The sequence below is a fragment of the Topomyia yanbarensis genome, chromosome 2 (genome assembly GCF_030247195.1).
Source record: "Topomyia yanbarensis strain Yona2022 chromosome 2, ASM3024719v1, whole genome shotgun sequence".
In the NCBI taxonomy this organism is placed as follows: domain Eukaryota; kingdom Metazoa; phylum Arthropoda; class Insecta; order Diptera; family Culicidae; genus Topomyia; species Topomyia yanbarensis.
In genome coordinates, this window is record NC_080671.1 from 144,211,675 (window position 1) to 144,235,298 (window position 23,624).

At 40.3% G+C, this 23,624-nt stretch overlaps 1 protein-coding gene across 1 annotated transcript in view; it reads right to left on the bottom strand.

Moving 5' to 3' along the window:
• Nucleotides 1-6,487: 6,487 nt before the first annotated feature.
• LOC131681610 (solute carrier organic anion transporter family member 4A1) overlaps nucleotides 6,488-23,624 on the bottom strand; it is a 104,517-nt gene continuing 87,380 nt past the window's right edge. Inside the window, exons 6-8 of the mRNA XM_058962504.1 lie at nucleotides 10,139-10,506; nucleotides 7,862-8,618; nucleotides 6,488-7,794 (exon numbers count right to left, since the gene is read on the bottom strand). Of these exons, the coding sequence (XP_058818487.1) occupies nucleotides 7,629-7,794; nucleotides 7,862-8,618; nucleotides 10,139-10,506 (1,291 nt within the window). The 3' untranslated portion in view covers nucleotides 6,488-7,628. The remainder of the gene's footprint in view (nucleotides 7,795-7,861; nucleotides 8,619-10,138; nucleotides 10,507-23,624) is intronic.

Here is a 23,624-nt window from a genome sequence, read left to right on the forward strand (position 1 = left end):
GCGTTAGCCTGTTGAGGATGATCCTCTCAAGCAATTTGCCAGTCGTGTCGATCAGACAGATTGGTCTGTAGGCCGATGGGTCGCCTGGCGGCTTCCCAGGCTTCGACAACAACACCAATTTCTGCCTGTTCCATCTATCGGGGAAGTGGCACTCATCAAGGCATCTCCGCATAGCTAGCCTGAACATGTTCGGGTTCACTATGATCGCTACCTTGAGAGCGCTGTTTGGAACTCCATCCGGCCCTGAAGCTTTGTTCATTGCTAGGGAATTAGCCACTGCGAGTAGTTCTTCATTCGTCACCGGAGCCACCATTTCGGCCGTGACCGCACTGTCTCGTAGTGCAGGTGGCCAGGGGCTTGTGGCTCGAGACGGGAAGAGTACTTCGATAATCGTCGCCAACCGGACCGGAGACCGTTCTGGGGGTGAAGAGCCCCCTTTGGTCTTGGCCATCACGATTCTGCAGGCGTCACCCCACGGATTCGCGTTGGCACTCTCACACAGGTTGTCGAAATACGCTCTCTTGCTGCTTTTAATGGCCTTGTTAAGGGCCAATTTCGCAGCTCGAAACACTTCACGGCGGTTCTCTCTTGCATCCTCGGTGCGGGCTCTTTGCATCCTACGTCTAGCTCTGAGGCAGGCTGATCGTAGAACTGCAATCTCGGCACTCCACCAGTGTACCGGACATCTGCCGTTTCTTGGAAGGGTTTTTCTGGGCATAGTGGCGTCGCACGCGCGTGATAGAACAGCTACCAGCGCATCCCCGCTTAGACTGTCGGTGTTGGCATCCAGTCCCAGGGCCGCGGTGAAAGCTTCGCTGTCGAAGTGATTAGACTTCCACCCGCGTACCTGACAGGGATCTCCCGCCCTCGGATGCTGCACACCATAGTTGATCTTAGAGCGGATTGCTAAATGCTCGCTATGGGTGTAGCCTTCGTCTACCCTCCATTCCATGCCTGGAACCAGACTCGGGCTGGCAAATGTTACGTCAATCCGTGCCTCCGCCCCGTTTCTACGGAATGTGCTAGCGGATCCATTATTAGCTAGCACAGTATCGAGTTTCGCAAGCGCTTGGCCCCTGCTATTTGTACAGCGGCTGCCACACTCTAGTGCCCAAGCGTTAAAGTCTCCCGCTATAACTACCGGTTTCCAGCTCACTAGGTCCGACGAGAGCCTGTCGATCATCTGGTTGAACTGTTCTATGGGCCATCTTGGTGGAGCGTAGCAGCTACAACACAACACACCATTGATCTTGGCAATCGCATCACCCTCGGCGGAGGAGTGTATTACCTCTTGAACCGGGAACCGTCCCGTTGTACAGACTCCCAATTGCCGTTGCCGGCAGGGATGTTGTACGGGTCTGATAGGAGGGCGACATCTGTCCTCGACTCCGAGACCGACTGCCACAACAGCTGTTGGTCTGCTACAAAATGGTTAAGATTTAGCTGTTTGACGTTCACGACTTCTTCTTATTTACCTCACCGAATGGACACGAAGGTCCGCCCATAGAATGATTACGGGCTTGCTTCTTAGCGGTGCAGATAAGGCATTTATGCGCCTTAGTGCAGCCCCGCTCCTTATGCCCCTCCTTGCCGCAGCGACGACATAGTTTGCTCCTCTCTGTACCATTAGATTCGTACGATTTATGGCCGGACTCAAGGCACCGATAGCACCTATCCACTGAAGGCGGTTGCTAATTGGGCATACTGACCAGCCGATCTTCAGTTTACCTATCACGGTAACCTTTTTGGCATCTGCTTTCAGTAGCCTGAGGTAGGCTACTTAGGTGCCGGAGGGTCCCCCTCTCAAGCGCACAGAGGCCCGCTCGATTGTTTCGTCGCATTGCTCCTTGACGGCTGCGACGACATCGTCTGCGGTCGTGCACTCGTCCAGATGCTTACACTGGAGAATCATTTCCGCCCCTAACGACCTCACCTGGGCGCCTTCACCCAGCACCTCTTGGGCCAAGGCCTTATAGACAGCACTGGATTGTGCGCCTCGCTTCAGCACCAAAAGCATTTCGCCTGTATTGGTGCTTCGCGTTCGACGCCGTCTTGCGCTTGCCCTTGCCCTAGTGTTGTTTAGTGTAAAAATTTGGATATGCACGGCATGATATTCTACATGTGCTCCTCTCTACGTTGATCAGTTGGATGCCGTGGTCGATCCAGCGATTCCGATTGGAGGGTGGTGTCCAGTTCACTGGTCAGAAAGCCTTGCGATTTTCTGAGAAATCGAGGAGGTTTGATTCACCTCCACGGTCATAATAGCCCCGTGTCCTGCCATATTATCTTCGCTTGCATATGTAGGTAGCCGAAAAATTTCCTTAGCTTCATTATATAAAAATAATTCGATGTGTACCCGAACAAAGTCGAACAACAAAATTACAACAAGTAGAATTCATATTTAGATTATAGCATCAAATTGAAATCTTAGTTTTCTCTCAGTTTAAGATTTTCTAAATATGACATAATATATTGATCTCATTTTTCCGCCCTTACCTCTTACAAGAATTTTCTTTGTTTATACATATTTATTGGGTAAAACATTAAAGTGAATACATATTTTTTATCAAACAAAATTTCAACATTTCAATGAGCTTCCAATTTACTCTCACTGATAGAAGAAATAGTTTTCTGGTTGGAGCAATAGGACAATTTGGCCGCTCTCCAAAACGATAACAACCTGATTAATCATTTGACAAACATTGCAACATCAAGTTTAGTGTTCAATTTAATGCCAGACTCTGCTTGGGTAATCCCCTAGTTTTAAGAAATTCAAAATGTAAAACAAAGAAATTGGCATCTTCAAACAAACGAACTGAATCAAAATAATTTAGGCAGTGGCGTAGTAGCGGGGGGGGGGGGGTTTGGGGCCGAAACCCCCCCCCCCCCCCCGAAATATTTTGATGAATTTTAAAAAAAATCAATATGTTAAACAAAAATATGCCTAAAATTTTAAATGAAATGAAAGTTTCATTTGCAAAAGTTATCTTGTGAAAATATTTCCTTGTAGTGAAAATTGGCTGCAGACTCGACACCTACCTGACGGCACGTTGTGGAGGCTAGCTCAACCGCCGAGGACTATAACAAGTAGATCGCGGCGAAGCGAGGAGCTGGGAGCTTATTGGTTCACGAAACGGATATCGGTACCGAGAGAAATTTCACCACATTCTGTAGTCCTTGATTGACGGCGAACATGGACTGGAGAGTGTGAGAGAAGTATCCCCATAGAGACCACCAGGCGATTCTGCAGCACGAAGAAGGACGGGCCGCAAGCTAAAGTGGAAGACGAAAGCCTTTAACGAAAACCTCTTTGTTGAGTTACTTCGGCGAACAACGGAATCAAGTACGTTGATGCGCAAGAAGGATTGGGACGGCTTGTGACGTTACAATGTAACGAAAACTAGGGCCATGCAGTAGACGGCGTGCAGATTACGGGTTAAATGAGTAGCTCAGTACGCTACACGCTGCTTGTCTTAGATCCAGAAAACGGACTCAGAGCGTAAGATCGGAGAGTGAGAGAGGTGCACAAGCGACGTTTCGAGAAGGTAGGGACTCTTTAAAATGGGAGATCAAGCTTAGCAAGCCAATTGCCATAAGTAGCTGTGCTGAGAAATAAACGCCAATCCCTGGGGGACGTGTACTGAGTCGTCATGACGAAGACGAGGGTCTGCGACACCAGCTGAAATATACCCGGGAAAACTAAAGATAATCGTTGAGGGTCTCTTCCCGAATCACGATTCAACTACCTGGTCACCGACACCGTACGACGAAGAAGAAGGAGGTAACACAGCCGAGTGGTAAGTGACTAACGACGAGCTCAAAGAAGCGTCGATGTGACTAAAATCAAAGAAAACCCCCGGTCCGGATGGAATACGAACCGTGGCGCTGAAAGCTGCGATCCTGGCGTATTCGGATATGTTCAGGATGCTACTGCTGAAGTCTTTAGATGATGGTAATCCCCGAAATGAGGAAGGTGCAGAAACTGATGTTTCTGCCAAAGTGTGGGAAGCCACCGAGCCATGCAACCTCGAATAGACCAATGCCGCAGCGTGGCATTAAAGAATGAGCCAGATCCTGAAGAGCTACTTCCAGAGTAGAGCACTGCTGTACCAGACGAACAAACGGGCAATAGGCAATGCGAGTCACAGCGGGCGTTCCTCAGGGCTCCATTCTCTGTCCAACACTTTGGAATGAGATGTACGATGGGGTCTTAACACTGCGGCTTCCCAGGAAAGTGAAAATCGTTGGTTTCGTGGACGATGTGTCACTAACGGTGAGACACTTGAAGAAATGGAGGTATCGGTGACGGAGACAATGAAATCGCGAAAAGCTGAACAGGACGCTTCGACTGCTGGTCGTACGAGTTGCGATTGTGTACCGGAGGCAGTATGCTTTGTCGCCGAGATGATCCCCATCTGCATTACCCTGACGGAGGATATCAAGTGCTACAAACAATGAAACGCCAGAAACGTGAGGAAGATGATGAGAATCGATTCGATGGTGATGTGGCAGCAGGAATGTGACAATACGGAGAAAGGAAAATGGACCTACCGGCTCATCCAAACCTGTCGGCGTGCGTCAATAGAAAGCACGGAGAGATGACCTTCCACCTGAAACAGCTCCTACCGAGCCACGGCTGCTTAAGGAGTATCTTCATCGGTGTGGGTACGCAACGTCAACACTGTGCTTGGAGTGTGAGATCGTCCAGGAGACACCGGAGCGTCTTTGAACGTCCGAGGTTTGAAGTCTTTGAATGTCCGAGGAGAGTCTTTGAATGTCCGAGGTTTGAAGTGACGTACAGGGAGCTACTTAAAACGGGAGGACCGGACATCAACCCGGATAATGTAGCCTACAGAATGACAAGCGACTTAAAGACGTGGAACACAGTAAACAGAGATATGATGTAGATCAGTGATTCTCAACCTGGGGTCCGCGGACCCCTAGGGGGCCGCGGAGTCATTTCTGGGAGTCCGCGAAGAAAAATATATTTTCCGAATGCATATTGAAATTTCAAGCCATGTTTCCTAACAAATTGAAAATAACATATTGATAGCATACAAAATTGATCTTTATCTATGGGGGTCCGCAGCAACCCAGTGTGATATCTAAGGAGTCCGTGGTACGAAAAAGGTTGAGAACCGCTGATGTAGATCATGACCGTCTTACAACGTAATGGGCATCGAACAACGGTTTCGGGAGAGCAATCACCGCCAGGGAACTCTCCGCAGGAATAAGCTAGATTCACCGCCGATGACTAGTCGAGTAGACTGCAACAGAGCAGCGAGTATGAGTCGTCGAAACGCCAGCGAACCGGACGAAAGCTCCATGTGGATTCGTCAGACCGACCACGGCACCCCACCGGTTGTTCCGATAGAAAAATAGCGAAAACCAAAGAAGAATCGATATTGGGAGAACTTTTTTCGCCAGGGAACTCTCCGTTAGCGTAAGCTTTATTCACCGCTGGGGACTAGACTGAGTAGACAGCGACGAAACACCACTAGTCGCTGGTCATCGGCGCACCAGTGCACCGGACACCCTGCTTCACCAGAATCGCCGAACTGACCTCGGCACCTAGCTGATTAGCTCGATCTCGGGAGAACTTCTCTCGCCGGGGAATTCTCTGTCGGAGTAGGTCAGGTCCATCATCGGGGACTAGACCGAGTTGTTCGCGAACAAGTCGAGGAGCTGAATGGATCATCAAGGAAGTAGTGCTAAATGGCCCAAGAAGAGAACTAAAGGGCTTAAAGGTGTTGCGGTGCTAAATGGCACCGGTCACGGAGCCAAACGGCTCAAGAAGTTGTAGTACTGAAGAATCGGTATCGGGAGAACTTATTTCGTCTGGGACCTCTCCGTCAGCGTACAGTCAGATTCACCGCTGGGAACGAGACCGCGTAGGTCGCGACGATACACCACCAGCCGCGCCGGGGCTCCAGCAAACCGGATGCCCTACTCTACCGGAATCGCCGAACTGACCGCAGCACCTGGCTGGTTGGCTCGCTTTCGAACTTCTCTCGCCGGGGAACTTTTCGTCGGAATAGGCTAGATCTATCGTCGGGGACTAGACCGAGTAGTTCGCGAACCAGTCGGAAGCTCAACGAAGAAGTGGTACTGAATTGCACAAGGGAACTGAAGGGCTCAGTAAATTAGACAGTCTGAAGTTTGCCGCCCAGATTGTCCTCTTAAGGGAAGAGCATTAATTCTATACCAACAGCTAGCTTTCCTACCTTGACTACCCAAACCCGTTCCCTTAGTTGTTGGTTTTGAACATTTTTTTCCTGCTCAGAATGTTTTTGAACATTTTTTCATATATATATACAAAAAAAAATTCATATCCCCCCCCCCCCCGAAAAATTTTCTTACTACGCCACTGAATTTAGGTCATCACAGTGAACTCAACAAAAAACGCAACGTTTTGATTTGGTAACTCTACCGACAGTGACTTTATTGACATGGCTTCTACACATAGCTACATATATAGAGAGACCTTAAATACAAACTATACACAGAATTATGCTTAGAAATGAGTGTACATCAAATAATGCACTTTTCCCACTAAACGTTGTAAATTACTCACAAAAATTGTGAATCTAATTTTTTTGTACATTAAACTATGCCCAGAAATACTGATATCAACATATTAATTTCTTGTGATAGTTTTACAGTTTAACTTACTGTTGAGTATAATAATTGTAGAGAATATTGGAAAGAAAAAAATGTTTGTGCGAAAATTGTATACGTGTATTTCAGCTGTCTAATGCCACCTTTGCTAGGAAATCTTGGAAGGTAATTCAGTTATTGGCTTTAAATTAATGCTATTGATAGAATAGCATTAATAGAAATAGCAGTTGTAGGGACGAAGTTAATTCGTATGTATTTTGGGTTAAAACCCAACCCGGTTTTCAGTTCAGTGATGAAGATCCTATTTTTAAAACTGCCTGTAAACAAATGGTTTTTGTAATCAGCCTGTTTATGATATTTCAACCACATCTACTTGTTTTTCATAAATACTGAATAACAAATAACGTTCGAATGAAAAGACCTGCATTCGATTGAAAGAATAAGAAATTAGACGTTCAATAAAATCGCAATGGTTGGTCATTAGGTTGTCTAAATCCTTTTCGTGTTCAGAGATCTGTTAGTCGATTAACAATAGTGGGACGAGTGTATCTTCCTTTCGTTTATATGATTAAAATTAACAAATCTTATTACATTCAACACACAGCAGTTCACAGTACAATAATCAATAACATTAAGAAAATAATGATTGAAAATAAATAAATTAAAACTTTCAGTCTATCAAATACTTTCGCAGGCAACTTATCCAAAAACAAATAAAAACAATTCTCTTTCAGTACTTTATACCAGCAATAATCCACAATTACAAAACACATAATACCTACATCGATACTTCAACTATTGTTATTATTTGGTACAAAACAGTGAACTCGTTAGAAATATTTCACCTACTAGTTAATGAATGAAATGACTGGAAGCGACTTGGTAATGATAATGAATTTGTTATATTAGTTATGGTATATATTTCGAATAGCCGACACGATGTAACATTGCATATAAGAAAAAAATCCGAGAGAAACAGACGTAACCCGAATTGGCATTGAAACCCGTATTCAGTATTTCTCTACGTGTTTTGCGTCCCCGTTCACCTGTTGCATCTTGTTCGTGTCGTCTTCGCTGCCATTCCGCACAGCCTTCGGTGGAATGTAGTAAAACCAGGCGCCGAAGAAAAACACGACAGAGCACGCTTTTCCAATCAACGCTAGCAGGAGCATGTACCTAAAAAAGTTTAGCTATTGACCATCCGGATCTACAAAAACTACGGCTACGTTTCGACATTACTTACTTGCTCATAAACGCATTGTCGTACACCAGGCAAGCTCCATGATCATCGCACGATTCCTGCCACAGAATGCACGTCTCGTCGATCAGCCGGCCAAAAATCATTGGCGCCGGAATAGTTCCCAGCACCCGTACCTTTATCCACTGGATTCCCAGCGCGAATGAACGCTGGTCATCGTGAACACAACGCAGCGTGCCCGAGAGAGCCGGCATCGTGGCAAGAAACGTGAAAAACATTACCAGAAAGCAGAGAACCACGAACATCCACAGGTGGTTGCATTGTGATTCACACATCGTGTTCACCGCGTCGTAGCTCCGATATGGTTCATTCTGCCCGAACGTAGCGTTGATACAGGCGCAGTCCTTATAGACTTTTGTGTTCTCCAGATTCACCTCTTCAGTGCATCCCGCGTGACAGGGAGAGTAGTACATAACTTCATCCGCTCCGCAAATCGGTTCGTAGTTTATTTTACTGCACGAGCATTTACTGTTACACGCGTTGTCAAGAGTCTTCGGCAGAACGAAGAATTCCGTTGAATGTGCTACCGGTGTGCGGAGATTCTCCAGCGGGAAGTACGGAGCTGTTACACCGGCAAATATCAGATTCGGACAGGATAGGAAGAAACAGATTGTGAACAACGCGGCAAATATTGTCGCGAACAAACAAAACCGAATGATACCGGAGCAGCTGAGGTTCAGCTTCTTCACGAGGTAGCCTCCGAGGAAAGTGCCACCGCCACCGGCCGGAACAGTGATGATACCTGGAAGAAAATGAAGTTTTATTGAATCTATGAATAATTTACTTTTTTAACATGAAATATTAAAAATTATTTGCCTGGTGTGGCGGTTTAGAGTGTAAGGTTTTGCTTTTATTGCTAGTAAGGGCCATTTTATTAAGAGGTTACATACTGATTCTTTACTTTATCTGAAAGTACAATTTCATGATTATATTTTCCCAAACTTTCATAGTGAAGTAAGAAGTAATAGATAGAAAGTTACAGCGCTTCGAAGTACGCTTCGTCCATCAAGAGCAGTGGTAACATGAAATTTAGAAAAAAAAACCCTATTATCTGGAAATGTTGATTTCCAAAAATGACTTATCCGTGCTCACGATTACGTCATCACTCGATACGAATTTGTGCCATTTTAGCACTGAGGCATCAAATGTTCAAAGTTCCCACTACGATCTCAGAGGCCTAACATGAAAACGGCACTTTAAGGTTCAAGTTACCTTTTTTAAGCATGTGTTAGAATTGAACGCTTGGTAGTGTGCGTAGAAAAATTTGTGTTCAGCTTTGCCACCGGATTATCCATTTAAACCTTTTTAAAACTCTAAAAGAAGAATATCAGTCGATTTATTAGATCATCACGATTCAATTCATGCAAAATACCTGCTGGAAAAACCATCGGCTTAGCTAAATGGTGCTTTTGTAAAAGTGGCTGTGGTTTTTTCATTGCGCAGTTGTGTTGCGTACCCCAGCTCGGTGTGGTAGTGTGATAAAAAATCACAGCCACTTTTTCAAAAGCACCATCCAGCTAAGCCGATGGTTTTTCCAGCAGGTATTTTGCATGAATTGAATCGTGATGATCTAATAAATCGACTGATATTCTTCTTTTAGAGTTTTAAAAAGGTTTAAATGGATAATCCGGTGGCAAAGCTGAACACAAATTTTTCTTACGCATACTACCAAGCCTTGAGGTAACTTGAGCCTTAAGAGTTTTCAGAAATATACGCATATCATTTAAGGCTCAAGTTACCTCAAGGCTTGGTAGTGTGCGTAAGAAAAATTGTGCTCAGCTTTGCCACCAGATTATCCATTTAAACCTTTTCAAAACTCAAAAAGAAGAATATCAGTCGATTTATTAGATCATCACGATTCAATTCATTCAAAATACCTGCTGGAAAAACCATCGGCTTAGCTGAATGGTGCTGTTGAAAAAGTGGCTGTGGTTTTTTTATTGCGCTGTTGTGTTACGTACCCCAGCACGGTGTGGTAGTGTGACAAAAAATCACAGCCACTTTTTCAAAAGCACCATTTAGCGAAACCGACAGTTTTTCCAGCAGCTATTTTGCATGATTTGAATCGTTATGATCTAATAAATCGGCTGATATTCTTCTTTTAGAGTTTTGAAAAGGTTTAAATGGATAATCCGGTGGCAAAGCTGAACACAATTTTCCCTACCCATACTACCCAGCGTTCAAAACTAACACATGCTCAAAAGAGGTAACTTGAACCTTAAATGCTCTTTATTGCATTTGTCTGTTGTGTTATAAACTTACCCATTAGCAACGCCGACCAGACTGCCGTCATACTGAACTGATTCTCGATCAGCTTCGGCAGGAACACGGCAAAGCCCGATATGACCAGTCCCTCCGAAGCTCCCGCCAGGTTCAGGAAGAAAAACGTCGGATTCTTCAGCAGTGCAACGAGCGCTTTAGGGATTTCCCTGATTTTCGTAAACGTCTGCTTGTCCTGATCCGCATCACCTTTGTGCGCTTCGGAAACTTTCTCCAACTTCTCCGAGCCGGGCAGCGCCCGAGGGTAAGCCAGTATCGGTATCGCTAGCAGCAGACAGAAGGCAGCCATAAAAACGAATCCAATCCACCAGGCGCCTACCCAAACCTTGCTGTGAGGCGTGAGGCCCAACCTGAAACGAACCAGCACAGAACACGTGGGTCAGAAAACGTAATGAATCAGGCTTTCCAGCAACGGAGTGAGATGAATCCCTCTAAATTGGAACTGTGTGTACAGGTTAGCGAACTGTGTTACAATATTTTCCCAGCCTCGTGTTTAGTATTATTCTCGTGTGTTTGAATATTTATTGGAAGCAAGCTTGTGACTAAATTCCCCAAGGTTGGTTTTTTGGACTCGAGTCGAGTGTGAAAATAACATAAAATCTGAAAAAAAAATCCGCATTCGTTAGAGGCACAACGCGACAATGTCGCTGAAAATAGTGAAGCTAAATACGAAAAACCGACCATTCACAGTTGTAAATCCTCTCCTCCATACAAGATTATAAACAGGATTTAATATTCAAACCATTGTCATATTGTAGGTGGCACAGATTCTACCGAGCAGGGGATCATCATGTGTCATAATTGTTGTCTGCTACACACAGGATGAAGAGATTCCCCGCCATAGATAAGCAATGAATGGTACACAGTCGAACGGTTCATGAAAAGGAACATTTTAGCATTGAAGACTCCTGTAGTTACAAAAGTTACGCTCCACGCTAGTTATAAGATTGATTTATAATCATATATCACAGGAACATTAAAAATAATAAAAAAAATCTCTGTACCTAACCTCATAACAGATCGTTAACTCACAAAAATGTTCTTATAGGTACCGTATTCAGTCAGTTATGATTATGAGAAGAACGTCGCAAATATTTCACAGGATGTGACTGCAAACAGTCCGCAGGCAATTTGATATTCATAGCATAAAATGCAATTTACATACATTCTCGGTATTATATTTGCACAGTACATATCAAAATTGTAGACATATAGTTTCTTAAAAAAATTTTTAGCATATCTAACGAAAGGGATTCGATTCAAATATTTAGTGATATACTTTATAGTAACTACGAGTATTGAATGATAATCTGTATTTCATCTCAGTCTCTTTCGAATGATGTATATCTTCTGTGTAATTGGATCTAACTAATGTTAGTAATTAATACTTTCTTCAGTTTTTGTTGAAACATTCCCAATCACAGCATCATGTTAGGTTCCATCTGAGAAAATAGCACCCTGGAGAAAGTAGATTGTATCAGGATAAACCAATCTGGATAAAGCACAGAACAACATTCTGCTGAAAACCGCGAGACAATGTAAATATTTTTGGACGAAGTCAAAAAGAACTGTACATTCGGTCGAACAAGTGCGATAATGCAGATACAGTGAGTCACAGCGAAATTCGTCCACTTGCTGTTTGCATAAGTCAGATATCATAATATTATTTTACATAAACTATGTAAGTTTCAAATTTTTATAAGACAACTTTTGGTATTAGCTTTTAAGCCATGGGTGTTCAATGTATTTTAATTTCAATGAAAACAGGAAAATAATATATTGTTTAAGAGATTAATTACAGTTAAATTATATTATAGTGAAAATCATCCACCATATAAATTTCGTCGTATATACAATAGGGTGGGATAAAAATTACACTCCAGCTCCGAGCAACTTTTTTTAGGTTCCATTTGGGCCCTAGAACAACTGTGCAAATTCTTAGCTCGACCCTAAAACTATATTTTTGCCCCCCCCTGTTTAAAGTTTACATTGGATTTTATGTGGGAAAATTAACTTTCACAAAATAATTCCTCCAGGAGTCGCTCATTGCTTCCTAAAAATAAACCGTTATATGGCTTTTATAGGAAATTTAACAAAGAAACAAAGTCTTGAAAACTGCGAAAGGATCTGACGCTTGTGAAAACAGTTATTAAGCTGAAACCGATTGATGCTCTGACGATTGACAAAATATTCATTTTTTCTAGCACCACTGCTGTTGGTCGTCCAATTATATACAATTTTGTTTTGATCTTATCCTAATGTTTTCCACTTCGCAAGAGTTTTGTGGGATAAATTGAGGCTTCTTTTGTACATAATTAGAGAAAGTTAAAAATTTTGTATATTATTCGACCGTCAGCAGCAGTGATGCTATGAAAAGTGAAATTTTCATCAATCATCAGGGCATCAATTGGTTTTGGCTTAATATTTTTTTCCACAAGCATCAGATCATTTTGCAGTTTTCTAGGCTTTGTATTCTTAACAAATTTCCTATACAAATCAGATATCTATTTATTTTTAGGAGGTAACGGGCGACTCTTGGATGAATTATTTTGCAAAAGACGATTTTCCCATACGAAATCCCATGTAAACTTTAAACCGTGGTCGCAAAAATATAGTTTCAACGATCGAACTTAAAATTTGCAGAGTTGTTCTGGGAGCTAAATGGGATCCAAAAAGTTACTCGGAGCAAAATTTTATTTTTTTTCATACAACCGTGTCCCACTCTAATGTCTAATCTAGTGTGCTCATTTTCCTAAGTAGCCGGTGTGGTCAGGATTAAAAATCATATATTAGTACATTTTACAATAAAAATGGCGACAGGAACTGGAAACTAGAAAAAAGAGAAACATTGCTAAAGTAGTTGAAACAGCTGCAAAACTTTTTTTATTGCTCATTAAATATCTATGATACTAGCTAATACCCGCCGCGCGTTGCTGCGACTTTAAACGAAATAGGAGGATTGCATAATTTGTTCCGAAGCGCCATCTGGCAGGCAGATAATCCTCAACCAATAGCACACAAACACGCTTCATAGCAAATGTCTAATAGGTGTAAAATTTTACGGCAATCGGTTAAGCCGTTTGGGAATCCATAAATCATATACATACAAACATTGACTTTTATATACAGGCCCTATTCGATTATCCGTAACTCGATTATCCGTAGAAAGTAACTCGTTTATCCGTAGTCCGAAGCAATTGTTTCAATTGTCCGCATGTTATTTTTATAAAGCTACATTACACATCTATAATTGTAATTGATACCATCTACAGTTTCTGAAGGAATAAATATTTTCTAAAAAAATTATGAAATATTCATATAAATACATAAAGTTTACTTAATTAGCATATAATTTTGAATTGGATGCGATGACTTACATATTTTCGTCCACCAATCGATTACAATCGATACTAGCTACAGTTTTTGGAAAACCACAGTTTTATGTTCCCACTAAATATTCACAAAAATACGCGGAAATACAGAATTTTCGCAAGAAAATAACAGCAGATAAGCTACACAAGTTGAGGATACGCCATTGTCGTCAAAAAGTTGTTTTTAAACGAAGAGTTCGAATTAGTGATCTAACATAGAGTTAGAAAATCTGTTAATTAAGTTAATCCGCATGTGAAGAATATGAAGATTTGTGCAAATTTGCTTTAATTCCAAAAAAAATTAGCTAAAAATTATTTTACGATCTAGGATCCTTACGATGGCTGGCCATTATAATAGTGTTTTTTATCTGTATATATTTTATGATGTGCAAATAATTGTTCTAGTGTATGTGACTCATTCCTTCAGTGTGATATCCATGGTACTCCTTGTATGGCCAAATGTCCTTAACTGCTCAAATTCACACTTGATTGGACCTTTGGCGGCATGACGTGGCTTTTGAAATGATCCTGACATAGCATCCTTCATTTTCAGTCTCAACAAGCATATCCCCTTTTTGTAATATTTTTGTGAGTATATCTGATACACAGTTAAATATCCAAAATGGTAAGTCTAACCTGCTATACATGATACGATATATGATGTCTACTTTGATGGTCGTGGTGAGGCTGTTGATCGTCATAAATACTACTCGATCTCTATTGACTGTGGCTGTATGGACGACGATCATAGTGAATCGCTTAGAATGGCGACACACTGCCGGAACAAAATATTGTTACCTCCTATTAGAAAATCATCTTATATTCATTAAATGTAAATTGTTGTTGCACATTATTGAAACCAGTGTGATAACAAATGTGTACAAACAAAAATGCATATTTGAAACATGTTTCAGAAAAATTTCTCATAGCTCAGTTCAAAATCCCATCGTGATTTAGATAATATTCCCAAGAAACTGTTATACGCGAAAAATGTGTATGTGTTGGATGGATCATCCAAAATCAGTCAGATGGTTATCAGTACTATTCGTGCATCGAGAAGCGATAGGTAACAGTGTGAGGAATGTCACAATTTTGTTTGTCGGACGAAGAAAGTTTACTACGTTCTCCTGCCTCAGTGATGGAAAATGACGCTGCTCAATTGGATGGCAAATCCAACGCCACCGAAAACTCCAAGCGTCCAGCTAGCTCTCCCGCCAACAATTTGGACAAAAGACAGAAACAACGTGATGCAAACAAGTTAAAAATTTGTATTAAACGCGTGGATGCAGATGTGGACGACATGTTTTTTAATAAATGGAGTGACGAGTTAGTACACCTCCAGCTAAACGTAGCTCCGGATGACTTGCAGCCCGCGTTCAATGGCTCTGGTTATAATCAGGGAGTTGGATGGTTCAACTCACGCGATGAATTCAGCTTAATCTAGCTGAAAGACTCGTTGGCTTCTATTGCTAAAAAGAACGTGTTACCTGAATTCACAGTCTTACCGTACACACGCATACCACCACTTCGTCGTGTGATTTTTTCCGCACCCATGACCCCGCGTTTGGGAAAAAAAACGGGGCTGATACTGTACTGAAAACAATTGCTCGCCTAAATAAAAACTTGTCTACTAAGTATTGGAAGGTAAACAGAATCCAACCACCGGAATTTGGAAAATATACCATTATCCTGGGAGTAGATAAAAACTCGATCGTTGCTCTAAAGAAACAAGGTAACCGATTTTTCTATGCTCTAAGCCAAATTTTCGTCAAAATTTACTCTGAATCAGATTCGGATATCTAACATTGGTGAATTTAACATTTTTAATATAAATTGGAATTGAATTGAAATAAATATGAATGTAGTTTTGTATTTGTCATTTCTCTAAATATTATATCACAACTCTATGCTAAGTACCTATATGGATTGCCCTTGGTGGCTGTTCTTACTTTTATGCTCTATTCGGTGAAATTACACAGAAGTAAAGCCTCGTGCACATAACCTAACCAAATTGTTCATAAGTGGGACTTTTTAACCAGAAATCTCTATGATGACACAAGTGATTTCTACCTTTCGCTTTGTGCACAATTATCGTTCAAAATCCTGTTGGTGATAAACAGCTACATGCTACATCGGGATAATGATGATTGTTCCAGGAGGTTTGTTTGAGCACAAAGGACCTATCCACGAGGTCCACGTGCTTGTACTGGTATATCTATACCAGTCCCTCCTACTTAAACTGAATCCTGAATCCTGAAAGCCGTTTGAAAATCCATAAATCATATACAATCAAACATTGACTTTTATATACAGGCCATATTCGATTATCCGTAACTCGATTATCCGTAGAAAGTAACTCGATTATCCGTAGTCCGAAGAAATTGTTTCAATTGTCCGCATGTTATTTTTATAAAGCTACATTACACATCTATAATTGTAATTGATACCATCTACAGTTTCTGAAGAAATAAATAATTTCTAAAAAATTATGAAATATTCATATAAATACATAAATTTTACTTAATTAGCATATAATTTTGAATTCGATGCGATGACTTACATATTTTCGTCCACCAATCGATTACAATCGATACTAGCTACAGTTTTTGGAAAACCACAGTTTTATGTTCCCACTAAATATTCACAAAAATACGCGGAAATACAGAAATTTCGCATTTTTTTTCTAACCCTATATTTATATATAAAAATCGATAGAAATTAATATCAGCTACATTTCCTGGAAGCACAAAATTTTAAACTCTTGAACATTACAATAATTAGGGAAAGAGATTTCATTTAATCAACAAATATTTCGTAGCGTAGTTGGTAAATCGATTGCCTTGTAAGCAGCGCAGCTGGGTTCGAGTCCCAACCGGGTTAGAAATTTTTCATAAGAGATTTTTCTAACCCGAAGAGACAAATGACCTTAAGGTTAAAACCTCCATAATCGGAATAAAAAAAAACAAATATTTCAATTCAATGCGGTGTGCTATAAAATTTGATGCACCTAATCGATGGGCTACATACTACATTTTCCCGTAGATGCCTATGATTTTCTCTGTAATTGTTAGAATGAGTGCAATGACCGATTTTATGAGCACCATTATGTATTTAGGACTGACGAAATCTGAACACATTGGTTTCAGATTTTTTGGGACTACCTAAGGTATGAAATAAAACCCTAAAATACTCTTCGGAATCAGTCTATTTTCGCATCAGTTTGAAAAAAGATTAAAACTTTTTAAATACTTTAAGAACATCGACATTTTGAATTCTTAACACACTTACGCAAAGGATTTTGCTTTATTTCTATCGTGGAACATAGGGGAATTAAATCAGAAGACTTTCTCTTAAATGTGGCTGACAAAATCGGGTCAAAAAGCTGACAAACTCTGTTGTAGAAAAATTCGGAAGCGGACAAACACGGGGACTAATTAAAGTAGTTAGTACTTTGCACCGTTCTGAAAAGAACAGCGCTAATAATTCTTTACGAAGTAGATGGACTGAACAGCCTTTACCAAATTTAATGCACTTCCACTTGACATGCAGAGAATCGACAATCGTACCATCTTCAAGGCTAGATTGAAACAGTACTTTAAACATAGGCTTAACGAAATATTTAATTAATGATATTGTTTTGTAATTTAATGTAAACATCCGTCAGCAGTATTTAACTTTAATTTAATTTATAATGTGGATCCCTTAACAGGAAATCTATTTCCACTGGGATTCCACCTTAGTTAATTATCTTAAACTAATTGCACATCAATAAATGTCTGTCTCAGCTCAGTTTGTTTTATTTGTTTTGTTTGTTTTTGTTGCCATTGTTCATGGGCTGAGACAAGTTGCGTCCACTACCAGGGGGCTCTTGTATGAGTTCTTTGGTGTGGGGGAGTGTGGTGGGCAATTAAAAAAAAAAAAAAAAAAAAAAAAAAAGTGACTCGGTAGAACGCCGAACAATGGCCAAATGAAGATCCTGGATGATGTTTCCACCAAGCAAACAAGAGAAAAAAGTTTACTGTGTGACGATGTATAACAAACTGAATCATTTAATGCGTTTAAACAAGCATATTTATATCTAAAAATATTTAAGATGAATTCAGCTAGTTTCTCATTGACTCGCTAAACAATATCTCCCCCTGAGAACTCCATGTTTCAAAATCGTCCAATGATGGTTCTTTTTTGGAACAACGGTGGGCGACGCCCAGCAGACCGTTCAGCAGGCGTCCATTTCTGGACTTGTGTTGGATGGTTTTGAAACAAATTTTTGGGCTTCTCAGTGGAATCTAGTGTGTTGCTTCTCTTAGAGGATTCCAAAAGTAATGTTGTTGTATACAAACCAGTGGTGCGTAATCTTAAATTCAGTTGTTATTTCTGTCTGAACGTACCGAAACTAGTATTAAGCTGACTGAAGTTTCACGCAGAGAATTTAGTTTTATGCGTCTTGATTATTAGACCAAACATAAGTATATTAATCCAAATTAACCGAAAACTACATGTCTTATTTTTACTTTATAGAACATAAAGTGATCGATATTCGTCCATAAGTCAAACATTAATGCATGTACCATAAATCAAACATTGATGCATGTACCTTAGGTACTGTTTTTCAACATCTTGCAAATTTATTTCATTAAAAAAACTTTATTTTTGATTTGATTATCCGGATGATTCGATTATCCGAAGCAAATTTTTTCTGCACCCTACGGATAATCGAATCTGGTCTGTATGGGGCCGTACACTAATTACGTGAGGCTTTTTAGAGCTTTTCAAACTCCCCCTCCCCCCATAAAAGCTCAATGATTTTGGTGAACTCCCTCTCCCCCTACATAAGATCTTATCATGATTATCGTAATTAAAAAATCGAATTGTTAATTCATCAAATAATAAGATGGCGAAAACGATATGTATAGAATTATTACAAGAAAACTCATGACAAAATTTAACTGTAATCATCTGCAGAATTTTAATTGCATGCCAATGTCGCCCAGTAGAAAGAATAACTGTTGTCAGATATTCAGTAACTCCAATTTGATCCACAAGATCTGCTTTGCTATATTCCATTTTTTTTTTTGTTGGAGACGAACCACTGCGACCAGTATTTAGATCTATGTGGTATATTCCACTTCCTTTGAATCTATTTTCTTGTGATGTAGAATTTAAAAGAGTTTATAACCTCTTCTGGCATGAATTTATTCTGAGTTCCAGCTGTGACGCTTATCGTACGCATAGCTCCGAGTTAACCATCTTCGAATTTTCTTGAATTAAAATACAGTTCACACTCTAGAAATATTCGACATTCAAGATCTTTGACAATCGCATGTTAGAACATTTCCAGATACCTTGCGGGTTTGAATCGAACGTTTGAAAAGGACAAAGTCGGTCTAAAAACACGAAGGGTATCAACACTTCTTAACTTGTAAGGCATATTGTGACTCCAGTTCCCGAACAGAACAATGTACAACCAAGAGCCAAAAAAACACTCATATTGTTTGATATACAAGGATGAAAATAGTTCCTTTTTCTTATTAAAAAGAATATTTTCCTTGTGGATTTAATTTTTTAAACTTGTTTTATGATATTACTTAAGAAAGGACATACCCTCCCCCCCTCAGATAATAATTTGTAAGATATTTTGAAACTCCCCCTCCCCCCATATGCCCTTACGTAATTAGTGTATGGCCCCTATATAGATAAGCTAAAATTGGAAATAAACCGATTTTTTCGAAATTTGATTTTTGAGCACACGGACGAACTATATTTCATTCACGAGTGTGGAAAACGGATTTTTGGAACATGTTTTTGAAAAAAAATATCAACTGATAACACGTAATCTGGAAACTGTTCATAAAGTGTTTAAAACGTTTCTTATAAAAGAAAGGCATAGAAACCTTCAATCGTTGAATATTTTACTCGAGGCCCGAAGGGCTAAGTCTCGTACCGACTCGCCTCAACAAATTGGGGCAATGTCTGTTATCGAGAAGGAATCTTGATCCGACATCACCGCCTGATAGCTCGTTGTAGTGTCGAAATCTTACTACAGTGGTTTGTAGTAAACCTACCGACAAAACATAAACTTTTTGTTTCTCCCAATTTTTTATCCTTCCGAGGCCACCATTTGGTATTAATTTAGGAGGGATTGTGCTCTTGCTCTTTTTATTTGGTGTTAATTGTTCGTATTTTATCCATTGATGCTGTTTCTCGCTTGCTGTCCAGCCCTTGTGGTTTAACTGACCTGCTCAGGTCTGCTGCAAATATCGTCATCTACTCAGATGTGAACAGATACAGAGATGTCTACCATAATGACTTTCTCCTCTTTACAACCATCTTCGCGCTACTCGTTCCTATTTTTCTGCTAACTGGCCCTGAGAGTTTCTCGTTGGCGGAATTTCTCCCGATACCGCTGCCCGTTTTCGTTAGTTATTTAGCTCTCAACCACAATGACGGCGAGATCACCTACTGTAAAATTTCATCCAGATTGTTCTTTCGTTGTGTTTACTCCTTAGCTGCAGTTGGTAGCACACAGACTGACCTTTGCAATGTAACTGGGCTACTCGCAACTGTTGTTAATTTCGAAACTTGTCGAGGCGTGAACCTACCCGGAGATGCCGACTAGCTTGACACACATCGTTTTACAGCTACCCTCTCAGCGTGTCTTCAGCGATTTGTTTCTAGAATGTCCGTACTCAAATGACATTGTATACGTCCCCTGCCTTGTGAACGGACCTGTTGGGTGGAAATCGTTTATATATATATTAAATTTTTTGAGGTTGTATTATAACTTATTCATCCGTATAGCCATAAGTAGAGACAACGTTTGGTAGAAAATTTTAATTTTAAGTAGTTCCAACAATATACCCATATCATCCCTTTAATGCGCAATGTTGTTGATGATAAAACCTGGCTAAAGGAATGCTTTTGGTTTTTTGGCGCGCAGATTCCGATTTTGCTGTCAGATTTTCAAAGTTCAAAATGGCGGATACAAAATGGCCGACATTTTAATCTAAATATAAGTAAATTTTCACGAATGAATATTTAATGGTATCAGTGTATGCCAATAACATTTATCAGTGGCGCAGCCAGTGGGGTTTTGGGAGTTAACCTCCCCCTCCCAAACCAAAATTAATTGAACTGAAAAAGATTGTTGGTGGTGACCAGTTTAACAACATATTTATTATTTAATATTTAAACACTAATTTTGAAAGTTTATTATTTCATCATTACCTCTTACTCTTTTGTACTATGTTTAGCGTATTTGTGACCAGTTCAATTCACTTTGCTTCAATCGTCAGTCATATGGACGTCCCAACAATCTCAGGATTGTGTGCCGCAATATTGACCTTACCGGCGAAACTAAAAAGCTGAACAGACTTCCGAAAAACTGTACTACACGTGTCAATCCTTGCTCTTATTATCACACCTTGCCATAGCCCTTTCCGTGTTTCAAAAGGACTCGAAAGTATCTCTAATCCTCATCACACACTATTCGATGTATTGTCGTTTGTTCGGAAATCCGTGCCAATTTTCTTGACGAACTCGCTTATTAACGGTGCTTGACGGCGACAAAGAATTTGGGAGAACACCTTCCACAATGTGATTGCTCGGTTACTAGTAGCAGCAATCCCGCTTATCATCCTTTTTATAGATGGTACATACTACTTCTTCCATCCAATCCTTCGTTAAAATCTGTTTCTCCCAGATCTTCCAAACCACGCAGTGGAGTGTTCTTACTCTGTGAAGGCAGAGAAGAAATTTCAGTTCATTAGAAAGTGGTCGATTTGGTTCTCAGTTTGTTAATCAGGTGATCTCAAGGGTAACGTTTATGTCACTGATGAGGAGCTTCACATTCTGCCGCGGGTTCCAAATGCGCGTAAAATGCATCTTTCTCGTTCTCGGGACTCGCTTCGTGAGGACAGTGCACATTAACGATGCTGTAGTTGTAGAAATGACGTTTGATCCACACATATCCTTTCGCTGATCGTCTGCGTTGGCGCATCTTGCCCAGCACTACAAAATTGATTCCCAACTCATTTGTTGTGCCGTCGCTCTAGTAGAATGTAACCGCTTGATGCCCACTTTTCCACACATTCTGTCCCGCCAGGCAATGTTCCTGCGATGCTAAGACTTTGAAGTTGCGAGTTTTCAGCTCACCGTGTAGGATTAGTTCGAACCCAGCGAAGCAAAGTTACATTCAGTTCAATGTGCCAAGTTTTCAATCGTGGTTCTTTTTTCGTTACGTGGGTTTGACCGATTGTTCCGATCCGCCTTTTCTTCCTGATTCTTCGTAACGTGGTGGTTTCTGGGCGGCTTGTTCAGTTTGACCCAACATCCTGCCTCGTCGAAGGACAGTCGTGCGGGATTTCTTTGCCACCTTACGCATTCAGTTCCGTCTACGGTAGGGTTATAGCACCCATGCCCGCTCACACCTTCTCATTTTGCTTTCAAACTATGTATTTTGGAATATTATACAACATAGTTACAAAACTTTTAAAATTTCTGTACGATTATTACTCAATTACTGTCTGATGCACAAATTTCTCAAAGAGCGAAAATTGTTTATTTCTAAATTATAGAAAATAAACCGATTATGCGACGAAATGCATGAAGTTAAAATTGACAATAAGTTTGCTTGAAAATTGCAGTAACTAAAAAATGTATATGTCAAAAATACGAAAATAAGTGAAGTTCACTAAGATTCATAGTTTTATTTTAAATTGTAAGAGGGAGGATTTGTTCAAAGTCAATTATTACGATGAAACGTCCATATTATTACATACGTTATACTTCCGCCATTGTGCAACATTGTGAAAAAATATTACAGAAACTCATTGAAACTATGATCTTCACAAAATTTAAAAAAAAAAGATTTTCCCCTTTAAGAGTGAATGTGTTAAATTGAGTGTGCACCTTGAAGTTTATCGAAGATATTCGAATCAATAGCAGCAAAATCATTACAAATGAACTCATTCACCTCGAGCGAGAGACAAATAAAAAAAGTACGAATGTCTCCAATAACTAGAGTTCCAAAATCTCATCACAGGTGTACGCTCAAATATGCGGTTCACTGTAGCTTCTATAGCAAATAGCTACTGCAAATCGGAGTCCTGGCATGTTGATTGTGTTTAGCATCCCGCTGGATCAAAAGTCAGAACATTGGCACTCTTGTTTTCCATCCCGACACTGGTAGCATGTCTACTCGAAAAAAGTGAAGGTAATGTAGGCATCCTATTTATGTCTGCCTTGAAAAAAGCACACCTGTGCTGGTGCTGAGGGTAAATCAGATACGATAGTGCAAATCATAGTGCTGCATTGTGCTGTTCCATACTCGCTGACATAAAAAATCGCTAACAAGGCTTAAGAGCTCCTTTGCCTGGCTGTTCTTATCCAAAACGCCTTCGGGCGTTAGGTAGACCTTGATGGATGTGCATTTTACTTTGACTATACATGTTGTATGAAACAGACGACACTCACGATGGATCATCCGAAAAATATTAAAAACAGGTTTGCGGTTTATCAGTACATTGGATAGATCGTAAAAAGTACAGAAATAAGCGATAATGTCAAAAACTAGACGAGTTTTTGCAACGATTTCAAAAGTGCATCAGTCACAACTGGCAGTAAATCGAACATTTTAGATAAAATTGATATTACGATTCATCAAAACTAAACATAGAGTAATTCCGCCCCAATAGGGAGGGGTTTGTACTATTACAGTGAATGGGTCATAAAGGGAGATTATCATATAAACGGTTAAAGCTATACTGAATCTTTACGCCTGGTTCAAAAAAAACTTTCCATATTAATGGCTTAAACATTGTTATGTTGAAGACTTTATTATAAATATGTTCAATTTTTTATTTTGTTGAAATATATTCGTTCTTTTGGGAGTTATTGAAGCGCAAAGTGGATATGTTTTTTTTCAGTTGGCGACCAGGCGATTTTCATGATATTGATACCATTGGAGACAAAGTTTCTGAAAATCGGTTCAGCCATCTCTGAGAAAATTTAGTGACATACTCATCAGTGTAGCTAGGAAGAATTTAAGCGATTGAAACCACACACCCAAACCAAACTTATGTTCTAAGAAGAAAAATCAC